Source organism: Schistocerca gregaria, chromosome 2, assembly GCF_023897955.1.
Source record: "Schistocerca gregaria isolate iqSchGreg1 chromosome 2, iqSchGreg1.2, whole genome shotgun sequence".
Taxonomy (NCBI): domain Eukaryota; kingdom Metazoa; phylum Arthropoda; class Insecta; order Orthoptera; family Acrididae; genus Schistocerca; species Schistocerca gregaria.
This window is the reverse complement of record NC_064921.1, coordinates 796,719,662-796,732,762: the sequence shown is the minus strand read 5'-3', so window position 1 is coordinate 796,732,762 and position 13,101 is coordinate 796,719,662. Positions and strand designations below refer to the sequence as shown.

Sequence of the window (13,101 nt, the reverse complement as noted above, 5' to 3'; positions counted from 1 at the left end):
CAGAACTTACCTCCCTGGTGTGAATCCACCACTACCTCCTCCATGATCTGCTCCACCACGGCCCATACTACTACCCCCCCTTGAGGGAGGTCCTCCCCTGCCACCTCGACTCGGGGGTCCGCCGCGCATCATTCCTCTTCCACGACTATATTAGGAAACCACATTTCAACACTTTCTTATTGAATACCACTGAATGCAAATAATTTTACTGCTTTACACATGATACCCAAATGTTCTTACAACACAACTGTATAGGCTCTTAAAGTTATCTCCATGTGAAAAGTACAGAAACCATCAGCAAAACTAATGATTTTAATATTTACACAAAAAATTCTATTAAGAAGCAACACACATCCTTTAATTAGGGTAATTTTGCATATTAAACATTACTTAAGACTACATGGTTTCCTGTAAGATCAAAATTTAGCCACCAAGTTAACTGCAGAAGTTACTCAATCTTAGCTCTTTGTAACTGAAGGTTTTAAGGCCGCCGCCCCCTCCCTCCACATATGAAATTAACCTAGAGCTTTAACTACTCTGAGTTGTGTGCACCATGATAGGAAATGGGCCTAATGCACGCTGTGCATAGCATAAGTAAGATGCTTTACTAAAGAACTTTGCTGCCAGAAGTACTAACAAATTTTACGTCTATAACCAGTGCCTAATAACGCCAGATAGTCCTACTTTAGCTCTTGATCCATCTGGTAACAGCACTTTCATTGTTCTTCTGCAGCCAAACTCTCAGCTATTGAGGAGTAGCAAACAATGTCCCCATGCAGGCCAAAGAGCTACAATGGGGCAGGTGATTTCACTACGCGGTAATTTCATGCCCAGAAGTTCCCACATGACCATCACAGATTTTGATATTTTGTATGAACGATCACACATGTTCCAAGTGTCACTATCATTAATCCAGTACTTCTGCAGATAAAGTAATTTGCTTAACCCTATAGCACAGCTATCAACAGTGCACATGTGAGTTTTTTGTTACACATATGCCTAGCAATGTTTTCTTGAAAGAAACATAACTTGTGCAACTTTTTGCACTTTCTTAAGCAAAATAATAAAACATTTGCACATGGATAATCTGAAGCAAAATTCGCAAAAAAATAAAAATAAAAAAATAAAACACTCGTAATAATGGTCTTACTTATATCATAAAATTTCGTTTGACAGCTTTAAACAGTTTACAAATCGAATATGAAGTCGATTTTTCTAAAAACACCAAAAATGGCTATTATTGGCCCAGTTTTACAGAGGGGTCTTCTGCAAACAAACCGTTTTCAGTCGAAAGACCCATGTTCTAAACAACCTAAACTGTATTTGGTTTTCCAATGCATGCTTTTAAGGCCCTAACAAGAACAACAAGGTGGAGTTTGATTGAAAATGAGTCATGTTCTGCTGGCACTCAAATCTGACATTTTTTATTAAGTTCTACAATTGTTTGATACTGTCTGGGGAAGACAATTTTAAAAGTCCTAATGACTAGGAAGTGAAAGTGTCTGAATAGCTCTAAAAACTTAGAAATGTGGTGTGTTGGCCAGATATGTATGAAGAAATATTGGTAAGACAGGAGACAAGAAACTGCAGTTTTCAAGTATGATTACCTCAAATTGTTAGACTCACAGGCAATAGAAATTTATTTTAATTAGGCAGCTTAGTATAGTTCACTTTTTATAAAAAGAATTTAAAGTTCACTACCTAATCACCAGGATTTTAATCAGTCATCCCCAGGTAGCAATAAACAATTTTAATATACAGTAAGAGACATCAGATTTATTCTGAGTACCAGCAGAACATGGGAGCCATTTTCAATGTAGCTCCACCTGGTTCCTTTTTGGGGCCTTATATGCTCAAATTGCAAAGTAGGGTTTTTTAGTTGGATTGGAACATGGACTTTCTAATGAGAACTGTTTTAAACAGTTTGCAGAAGATATTTGTAAAAGTGGCAGCCCAAAAAAGCCGTTTTCAGTGTTTTTAGAAAAATTGTCAACTTTGCCCTCAATTTGTAACCTATTGGAGAGCAGTAGAAGAATGAAATTCCATAATCTAATACCTTTTATTGGTAAGTTATGTGCGAAGTTTCATGAGGATCCGCCAATTATTTCCAGAGATATAAAAAGGTAAATTTCATATTTTTGAGCATTTTTTTCAGACTGCTTCAAATTATCCATGTGCAAATCATTTAGGAAATTTTTTTTTATTTCTTAAGATAGTACAGAAAATTATACAAGGTGGCCTAGTTTTGTTTCTTTCAAGAAAATATTGTCAGATATATGTCTAGCAGTTGCTGAAAACTCATGGGTGTGCTGTTGATAGCTGTGCTATGAGGTCAAACAAATAATCTCTGCAAGTAAAACAATCAAATCAAAGCAATCTGGAAACACTGTACCACTCCCAATACCTCACAAAACCACTTAATTCTCATTTGCAGCACCTACAACAAGAAAAAGCAACTGCTATGAGACATCAGTTAATACATTTAATACATACACCCTGAATTCAGTCATCTGGTAAGAGTCAACAATACAACAGCACTTAATCCACTACACACAGCCTATTAATATATAGAAGTGATTACCATATTTACTCGAATCTAAGTTGCACTTTTTTCCAGTTTTTGTAATCCAAAGAGCCATCTGCAGCATAGAATCAAGTGCAAAGCAAGCAGAAGTTCTGAAAAATGTTGGTGAGAGCCGCCACAACTAACTTCTGTCGTCGAATATATGTTGCACTACACAGGCATGCCACATCCTTTGATCTTTCCTTTTCCTTCCCTCTTTCCTGACTAAGCAGCCGCCGGTAGAGAAAGCTCGAAATTCTGTGTGTGTGTGTGTGTGTGTGTGTGTGTGTGTGTGTGTGTTTTATTCATTGTGCCTATCTATCGGCACTTTCCCACTTGGTAAGTCTTGGAATCTTTGTGTGTGTCATACATATGGAATCTTTGTTTTTAAAGATATATATAAAGTGTGGAAGATGGAAGATGAGCTTTTTTCCTCCGCCCCAAGTTACGACCACTGCATTTTGGTACATTATCCAACGAAGTAAATACAAAATCCGAATTGTTCATCTTCGAATGTAGCAGCATTTCAATGTACTACGAAAATCCCACCGGCAAGACTGTTCATGATGTTTGTCAATATGGCGAAATCTACGTTCTGAATTTTTTCCTACCTGTGAGAAGAGATGGTTGTTAATAGGAATCTTTATGAATTGTATATCACATGCAGTATTCTCTTCACCATAAGAATAATACGAATATAAACATTTTGCCATGTACTGTTTCGTGTTTGCTACTATCTCATTTAAATCCTGTCTGCCTAATAAACTACGCAACTAGAGTGAGACAACAGCAAACACGGAAGAATATACATATCATGTCATATTTATATTCATATTATTCTTATGAATAATAGTGATACAGTCAGAAATGAAGTACGGCAATTGACTAGATTTTTAAATCTAAGACGACTAATTTCTGTGCAGAATGTAATGTACTGAAGAGGCACCTGCAAAGATTTTCAAACAGAGAAATTTTTTCGCAAAACTCTCCTTCAGATCATCATCTATCATACGCAGTCTATTATTTGGTTCTTGTTGATAATTATCGAAGAAAACAGCAGTGTAAGTAACAACAAATAGCAGTCTCTTGCCATTGTTTCACCAATGAGACAATTCCTCTCTTTTTCTTTAATTGTAAGCGGCAGTAGCACGCACAAAACCAAGCAAGCCATGCCACTAGTGGAGACAGGTTGTGAACACGCACTATCAGAATGTGACAAACAATGCATGACAGTACAGTAATGCATTTTCAGCTTAAGAGTGACGTAAACACCTGTAACAAAGAAAACGGCGCTTTTTAGATCAAAGAAAAATAAGCAATTCAAACCAGACGAAGCACGTGATAAAGGAAGAGTACCTGTATAAATACGGACGGAGCGCATGACGCATAGAAATGGCCTCCTGGTAAACGTTAACTGCTAATCTTACAACTCTAACAAACCTATTGTAGCTGTATCGTCATTCATTCGACCTAAATTGTCTCATATTACAATGGACCAACTTTGTTTCGATTTGGAGGTGCAGCCTAAACTTTTCTCCCCCCTTCAATTTCGAGTCTCAGATTTCAGGTGCGGCTTAGATTCGAGTAAATACGGTACATGAATTGCAGGAGAGCAACAAACTCAATCAGGATGACTACATCAGCACAATACAGACCACCAGGAAACATTCAGCTTATACTGTAATTAAAATAAATGACAAATTGCAGTGTTGCAGGTTTGCTTGATCAACCAGCAACCATCTCTTATCACTTGAATCATTGAAACATTAATCACGAAGTTGTTTTAATGTAAGTACAGAAACAATCACTATACTTCCATTAGCTTTCCCCTCAGCCTTGTTTAATTAGTGAGCTTTGATGTGACTAATGTTAACACAACATTACACCCCATCCAAAGCAAGACTTTCTATTAAGTACCAAAACCAGTGTTCGTGCCTCATGCCAACTACATTTAAATCTTTATTAGTTAGTAAACCTAAAAGAAAATTAGAAAGCATACAACCAGCTGACAAAGGTACTACATCAATGGTAGACAATGAAAACTCCATTAACAAAGATGAAGTGAATGGATTCCTCTAATCAATAAAGTACTAGGCTTCTACTATATAGTTACATATGTACCATTTATTTCTTAAGAAGCCATTTTTGCTTCTCCTCTAAATTTTACATAATGGAGTTATGAAGTTTTCACTGCCTACCATTGATATGATACTGTATATTAATTGTCTTGCGAACACAATCTAACATTACATCCCTAATGACTTATCTGCCAGAGCAGACCTGTGTTTAATGAAGATGGCAATTCATGTAAAATGGCTGCAGTGTGATACTGGACTACATCCCTGAAATCATCGTTACGCCGACAGTCTTCTATTTGGAGTTTGCCAACTCGCATCCTAACAAATACCTTCAAAGCTGAAGAATGAATACCAAGTAAATGGTATGTTTAAGTTTGCACCATACTGATTGCATTTTCTTTTAATTAAAAAAAGAAAAACTGCAATGTAAATTAAGAAACCTATTTCAGCTAATGAATAAACCTCTGATTTGTGTTTTGGTGCATGTCATTGAATTGTTAGCTGCAACACGCTGAAGACACTTGGTTGTTGCTGCACATTGTAGTAATTCTTGGGGAAAAAAAACCACAGTGTTCTTCAGCACACCAGTGTATAAGTTCACAGAATGTGATGCATTACTTAATTTCGAACATTTTCAACTTCCACAATAAACTCTTACTGTTATCAATTATAAGCTGTAATGTAATTGTGCTCTATTAAAATTTATAACAGTACGTCTATGCTTATTCAAAGAACCTTTCTCTAATTTCATCATCATACAATTATATGAGAAATATTACTTTTGAGAGTTTTCAGACACTTGCGAAACTATGATTTCCATAAGCTACCAGCACGAGTGTTTTGGATACGTAATTTATTTCACAGCAAATCAGCATTTGTGGTTCACAGGTCTGCCAAGGAATACACTAGCACTGAGTATCACTGTATCAGAGCAAAACATGCGTTTTTGAGAATTTTCTTAAGTTACCATTATTTCTGCGTGTTCTATGAAAAATTTGTAGTAAATCAATGTTTGTGATTTAGTTACTGCAGCAGACAGTCTAACAAACTGTATTACATCTAGCTTTCCCTCAAAGAGTAGCAGCCTATATACATTACCTGCATTTATCTAAAAATTAACTTCGTATTTGAGTGCTCAAAGAACTATAACTAATGTCCAAACATTCTAAGAAACTAGTGATTTTTATTATGTTTTGGTGTTGTCTTCATTTTTTTTTAGAAATATTGTTTTTGTATTTACACAAATTCTTATGGGACATGTTGTTGTTATTGTGGTCTTCACTCCTGAGACTGATATGATGCAGCTCTCCATGCTACTCTATCCTGTGCAAGCTTCTGTATCTCCCCATACCTAGTGCAACCTACATCCTTCTGAATCTGCTTAGTGTATTCATCTCTTGGTCTCCCTCTACGATTTTTACCCTCCACACTGCCCTCCAATACTAAATTGGTGATCCTTTGATGCCTCAGAACAGGTCCTACCAACCGATCCCTTCTTCTGCCCAAGTTGTGCTACAAACTTCTCTTCTCCCCAGTCCTATTCAATACCTCCTCATTAGTTATATGATCTATCCACATAATCTTCAGCATTCTTCTGTAGCACCACATTTCGAAAGCTTCTATTCTCTTCTTGTCTAAATTATTTATCTTCCATGTTTTGTTTCCATACATGGCTACACTCCATACAAATACTTTCAGAAAAGACTTCCTGACACTTAAATCTATACACAATGTTAACAAAATTTCTCTTCTTCAAAAATGCTTTCATTGCCATTGCCAGTCTACATCAAAATTTCTCTTCTTCAAAAATGCTTTCATTGCCATTGCCAGTCTACATTTTATATCCTCTCTACTTCGACCATCATCAGTTATTTTGCTCCCCAAATAGCAAAACTCCTTCACTACTTTAAGTGTCTCATTTCCCAATCTAATTCCCTCAGCATCACCCGACTTAATTCGACTAGATTCCATTATCCTCATTTTGCTTTTGTTGATGTTCATCTTATATCCTCCTTTCAAGACACTGTCCATTCCATTCAACTGCTCTTCCAAGTCCTTCGCTGACTGACAGAATTACAATGTCATCAGGGAACCTCGAAGTTTTTATTTCTTCTCCATGGATTTTAATACCTACCCCGAATTTTTCTTTTGTTTCCTTTACTGCTTGCTCAATATACAGATTGAATAACATCAGGGAGAGACTACAACCCTGTCTCACTCCCTTCCCAACCACTGCTTCCCTTTCATGTCCCTCGACTCTTGTAACTGCCATCTGGTTTCTGTACAAATTGTAAATAGCCTTTCGCTCCCTATATTTTACCCGACACCTACAGAATTTCAAAGAGTATTCCAGTCAACATTGTCAAAAGCTTTCTCAGTCTACAAATGCTAGAAACGTAGGTTTGCCTTTCCTTAATCTTTCTTCTAAGGTAAGCCGTAATGTCAGTATTGCCTCACGTGTTCCAACATTTCTACGGAATCCAAACTGATCTTCCCGAGGTCGGCTTCTACCAGATTTTCCATTCGTCCCTAAAGAATTCGTGTTAGTATTTTGCAGCTGTGGCTTATTAAACTGATTGTTCGGTAATTTTCACCTCTGTCAACACCTGCTTTCTTTGGGATTGGAATTATTATATTCTTCTTGAAGTCTGCGGCTATTTCACCTGTTTCATACATCTTGTTTACCAGATGGTAGAGTTTTGTCAGGACTGGCTATCCTGAGGCCGCCAGTAGTTCCAATGGAATGTTGTCTACTCCGGGGGCCTTGTTTCGGCTCAGGTCTTTCAGTGCTCTGTCAAGCTCTTCACGCAGTATCGTATCTCCCATTTCATCTTCATCCACATCCTCTTCCATTTCCATAATATTGTCCTCAAGTACATCGCCCTTGTATAGCCCATCTATATACTGCTTCCACCTTTCTGCTTTCCCTTCTTTGCTTAGAACTGGGATCCCATCTGAGCTCTTTATGTTCATACAAGTGGTTCTCTTTTCTCCAAAGGTCTCTTTAATTTTCCTGTAGGCAGTATCTATCTTACCCCTAGTGAGATAAGCCTCTACATCCTTACATTTGTCCTCTAGCCATCCCTGCTTAGCCATTTTGCACTTCCTGTCGATCTCATTTTTGAGACGTTTGTATTCCTTTTTGACTGCTTCATTTACTGCATTTTTATATTTTCTACTTTCATCAAATTCAATATTTCTTCCGTTACCCAAAGATTTCTACTAGCCCTCGTCTTTTTACCTACTTCATTATCTGCTGCCTTCACTACTTCATCCCTCAGAGCTACCCATCCTTCTTCTACTGTGTTTCTTTCCCCCATTCCTGTCAATTGTTCCCTTATGCTCTCCCTGAAACCCTGTACAACCTCTGGTTCTTTCAGTTTATCCAGGTCATATATCCTTAAGTTCCCTCCTTTTTGCAGTTTCATCAGTTTTAATCTACAGTTCATAACCAATAGATTGTGGTCAGAGTCCACATCTGCCCCTGGAAATGTCTTACAACTTAAAACCTGGTTCCTAAATCTCTGTCTTACCATTATATGATCTATCTGATACCTTTTAGTATCTCCAGGGTTCTTCCATGTATACAACCTTCTTTCATGATTCTTAAACCAAGTATTAACTATGACTAAGTTGTGCTCTGTGCAAAATTCTACCAGGCGGGTTCCTCTTTCATTTCTTAGCCCCAATCCATATTCACCTACTATGTTTCCTTCTCTCCCTTTTCCTACTGACGAATTCCAGTCACCCATGACTATTAAATTTTCATCACCCTTTACTATCTGAATAATTTCTTTTATTTCATCATACATTTCTTCAATTTCTTCGTCATCTAGTTGGCATATAAACTTTTACTACTGTAGTAGGTGTGGGCTTCGTATCTATCTTGGCCACAATAATGTGTTCACTATGCTGTTTGTAGTAGCTTACCCGCATTCCTATTTTCCTATTCATTATTAAACCTACTCCTGCATACCCCTATTTGATTTTGTGTTTATAACCCTGTAGTCACCTGACCAAAAGTCTTGTTCCTCCTGCCACCGAACTTCACTAATTCCCACTATATCTAACTTTAACCTATCCATTTCCCTTTTTAAATTTTCTAACCTACCTGGCCGATTAAGGGATCTGACATTCCACGCTCCGATCCGTAGAACGCCAGTTTTCTTCCTGCTGATAACGACATCCTCTTGAGTAGTCCCCGCCCGGAGATCCGAATGGGGGTACTATTTTACCTCCGGAATATTTTACCCAAGAGGACGCCATCATCATTTAATCATACAGTAAAGCTGCATGCCTTCGGGAAATGTTACGGCCATAGTTTCCCCTTGCTTTCAGCCGTTCGCAGTACCAGCAGGTCAAGGCAGTTTTGGTTATTGTTACAAGGCCAGATCAGTCAATCATCCAGACTGTTGCCCTTGCAACTACTGAAAAGGCTGCTGCCCCTCTTCAGGAACCATATGTTTGTCTGGCCTCTCAACAGATACCCCTCCGTTGTGGTTGCACCTACGGTATGGCTATCTGTATCGCTGAGGCAAGCAAGCCTCCCCACCAACGGCAAGGTCCATGGTTCATGGGGGGGTTATGGGACATAAGTACCATTTTACCTCAACAGATAACAGGATCTGTCATACTCGTTCACTTGACTGTGTAGGGTGTCAATTGCAGATCTAGGCAGCCTATTACAGGATGTACAGAGACCAGGAAGGACTCAGGATCTTGTACCAACCCCCAATCTGAAGTGCTGTCTTTTATTACAACTTAGCCAGCACAAATGAAGGTGAACAGTCTATTAATTGTCAGCAGTTCTAACGAAAGGTGTATGATGGTATCCCTTAGGGAAATGGCAGCAAGAGACAGGAAAACACTACAGCCACACTCAGTATGTGTGCCTGGGGACCTCATTTAACATGCTTAAGAGGCTGTTCCAGCAGCCACTGACAGAACAGGGTGCAACCAACTGCATATTGTGGCACACATTAGAATAAATGATGCCTGTAATCTGGGCTCTTGAGGCTATTCTAGTGACTGGCACAGAAGGTTAAAAAGATAAGCCTTGTGCATGCTCACAACTTGCAGCACTGTCCCCAGCACTGATCGTTGCCCTTTGGAGTCAAGTTGAAGGACTGAACCAGAGCCTACGAAGTTTCAGAGACAACCTAGACTGTGACTTCGTGGACTTGCACCGTAAGATTGAGAACTGTAGGACTCCCCTAAATGGGTCAGACATGCACTACACATCAGAGGCTGTTATCAGGTAGCTGACTATGTGCAGGGGTGCACACTAGGCATTTTAGATTAGGTGCCTCTTCATCCGATCCCAATAATGACAACAGTAGGAACCCCAGAAGTGGCAGTGTAGGATCAAAAGAAATGCCTCTCACAGATAAGAGTATTAAAATCCTAATGGTAAACTGACAAAGCAATCTAAGTTTTTTAACAATATGGGACTTAACTTCTGAGGTCATCAGTCCCCTAGAACTCAGAACTACTTAAACATAACTAACTTAAAGACATCACACGCATCCATGCTCGAGGCAGGATTCGAACCTGCGACCGTAGCGGTCTAGCGGTTCCGGACTGTAGCGCCCAGAACCGCTCAGACACTCCGGCCAGCAGCAATCTAAGTACCAGAGTTTGTAGCCCTCATGAATAGCAGTGAAGCTCGCCTAACACCAAGCACTGAAAGCTGGATGAAACCTGCAATTGATAACAGATTTTTGGGGAGAATTAAAGTGTACATCAAAAGGATAGACAAATAGGAAATGGAGGTGGTATAATCATCGCAGTAGACAAGCAACTCAAAAACACTTAAACATATATAGAAGCAACATGTGACACTGTTTAGGCAAGATTCACTAAAAGGGATGGGCACAAAATAGTTTGATCCTCCTATTGCCCACCAGACTCAGCTCCTGCTGTAATCTAAAATTTTAGAGACAACCTCAGTTCACTTTTGTGTACATTCCGAAGAATACTGTAATTGACAGTAGAGACTTTAATTGTCCAACAATTAATTGGGAAAATTGCAGTTTTATTAGAGATAGCCTTACAACACATGCTGTGAAACATTATTAAATGCCTTCTCTGAAAATTGCCTAGAATGTAGTTCAAAATCCCACACATGGTGGAAATATATTGGATCTAATGGCAACAAATAGACCTGACCTCTTTGAGGATGCCCACATTAAAAATGTTATCTGTGAGCAAGACATTGTTGCCACAACAATTATTACCACAGTACAAAGGATAACTAAGTCAAGCAGAAAGGTAAGTGCGTTCAGAAAACTAGACAAAAAATCAGTACTGTCACATCTCAATGAGAAACTTAACTTTCAGCACACAGCAGGAGCATGTAGAGGAACAATTGCTCAAGTTTAAAAGAAAAGTTGACTATGCACTGGATAGATATGTATCCAGTAGGGAAGTCCATAATGGGAGAGAACCTCCATGGTTTACTGTCACTGTAAAGGAACTTCATGAAATTAGTATTAGTGTCAGTGGTATTGAGAAACAGCTGAAATCATGAAAACGGAAAAAGCACCGAGCCCCGATCAAATCCCTTTCAAATTCTGTACCGAATCTGTGGCTTAGTTGATCCTTTTCTAGCTATAATCTATCTTAGATAACTAACAAAAATACTTGCCCAGTTCTTCGAAAAAGCACGTCACACCTGCCAACAAGAAGGGTAGTAGAAGTGATTCATGAAACTACCGCCCAATATCCTCGAGATTCAGATTTGTTGTAGAATCTTAGAACATATCCCGAGCTGAAACATAAGGGATCTTTAACAGAATGACCACGCCAACACCCACGAGCATGGATTTCGAAAACATAAATCATGTGAAACAACTTTCACTTTCCTCACATGACTTACTGAAAGCTTTCGATCAGGGCAATCAGGTAGATGCAGCAATTCTCTATTTCCGGAAAGCATTGGACTGAATACTACACCTTCACTTATTGTCAGAAGTACCATCATATGGGGTATCGAGTGAAATTTATGACTGGATTGAGAACTTTTTGGTACAAGGCATGTTATCTTGGATGAAGAGTCATCGTTAGATGTATAAATAACTTCAGGTGTGCCCCAGTGGAGCGTGCTGGGACCATTGCTGTTCATTTTGTATATTAATGACCTTGCAAACAATATTAACATCAGACTTTTTGCAGATGATGTAGTTATCCATAACAAAGTACTATCTGAAAGAAGCTACATAAATATTCAGCCATATCTTCGCAAGATTTCAAAGTGGTGCGAAGATTGGCAACTTTCTTCAAATGTTCAAAATGTAAAATGGTGTACTTCACAAAACAAAATACATAGTATCCAATGACAGTAATATGAATGAGTCACTGTTGGAATCTGTCAACTCATATAAATACCTGGGTTTAATATAAATACCTGGGTTTAACACTTTGTAGGAATATGAAATGATCTCTCAGCTTTCAATTGCGAGTTAAGCATGTGGTAGACTTCTTTTAAATGGCAGAGTAATGGGGAAGTACAGTCAGTCTACAAAGGAGATTGCTTACAACTCACCTGTACAACCCATGCTAGAATATTGCTGCAATGTGTGGGACTAACGGGCTCCCCAAACTAAATAAGTTACCTGTAAAAGTTATTTGCAGACTTCTGCAAAATTGTTCACCCTTTCTTCTTGCGCAATATATACCTGTTCCTGATTTAAAGAATTTGACAATTTTAGGTTTGCCTCCGTAATCCTATCACTTCTATCCTAGGGCAAGTTATCATGCCACACAGGAATCTAGCTAGTTTAACACACACTACAGTTTTACTTCCTAACATTATGAAAAAAGGTAGTGTTACTAACCACGTAGTGAATACGGTAAGTTAACGCCTTGCACAACAAAGGTAGCAAACAACTAAACTTTTGGCCACCAGAAGACCTGGCCTCTGCAGCTGTTAGTTGTTCACGACAATGAACATTTTACAAATACCCTGTCCATTCTGTAGTTAAGGAAGTTGGAGGCAGCCAGTGGGAGCATTATTGTGTTAGCGAATTACATTTTTATTCCAATAACATACAAATTAACTGCACTTTTAAAACATATTTTAATTTCCGTTTTGCCAAACATCTGCATCTTTCTGCTGAAGTTTTAATGTTTTCCTTTGAAACCACATTTTCTGTGGTGGGTGGCAAATCACAAATTATTCTGTATGGATGCGCATTTCATATTTTCTGCTTCTGCTATTTACAGGCTTGCTTTTATTGGCTTATATGACTTGATTATATTATACCCACTAACCCTAGAGGCAAAAAACGATTCCCTTTCAAAGATCAGGAGGTACATATGATAAGAACCACTAATTTTCATAATAATCTGGAGACAACTGATGTCTCCTACTACTATGTAACAAAGATATATAACAGCTCTAAAAATGAAAATGAAAGCACATAGAACTGAACAGCACACTGATTCCATATGCCTTACCTG

The 13,101-nt window shown here is 38.4% G+C and overlaps 1 protein-coding gene across 1 annotated transcript in view; it reads right to left on the bottom strand.

Annotated features, from left to right (window-relative positions):
- Positions 1-13,101, bottom strand: part of LOC126335069 (uncharacterized) — a 63,130-nt gene that overhangs the window by 42,982 nt on the left and 7,047 nt on the right. Inside the window, exon 3 of the mRNA XM_049997954.1 lies at positions 11-145. Coding sequence (XP_049853911.1) covers positions 11-145 — 135 coding nt within the window. The remainder of the gene's footprint in view (positions 1-10; positions 146-13,101) is intronic.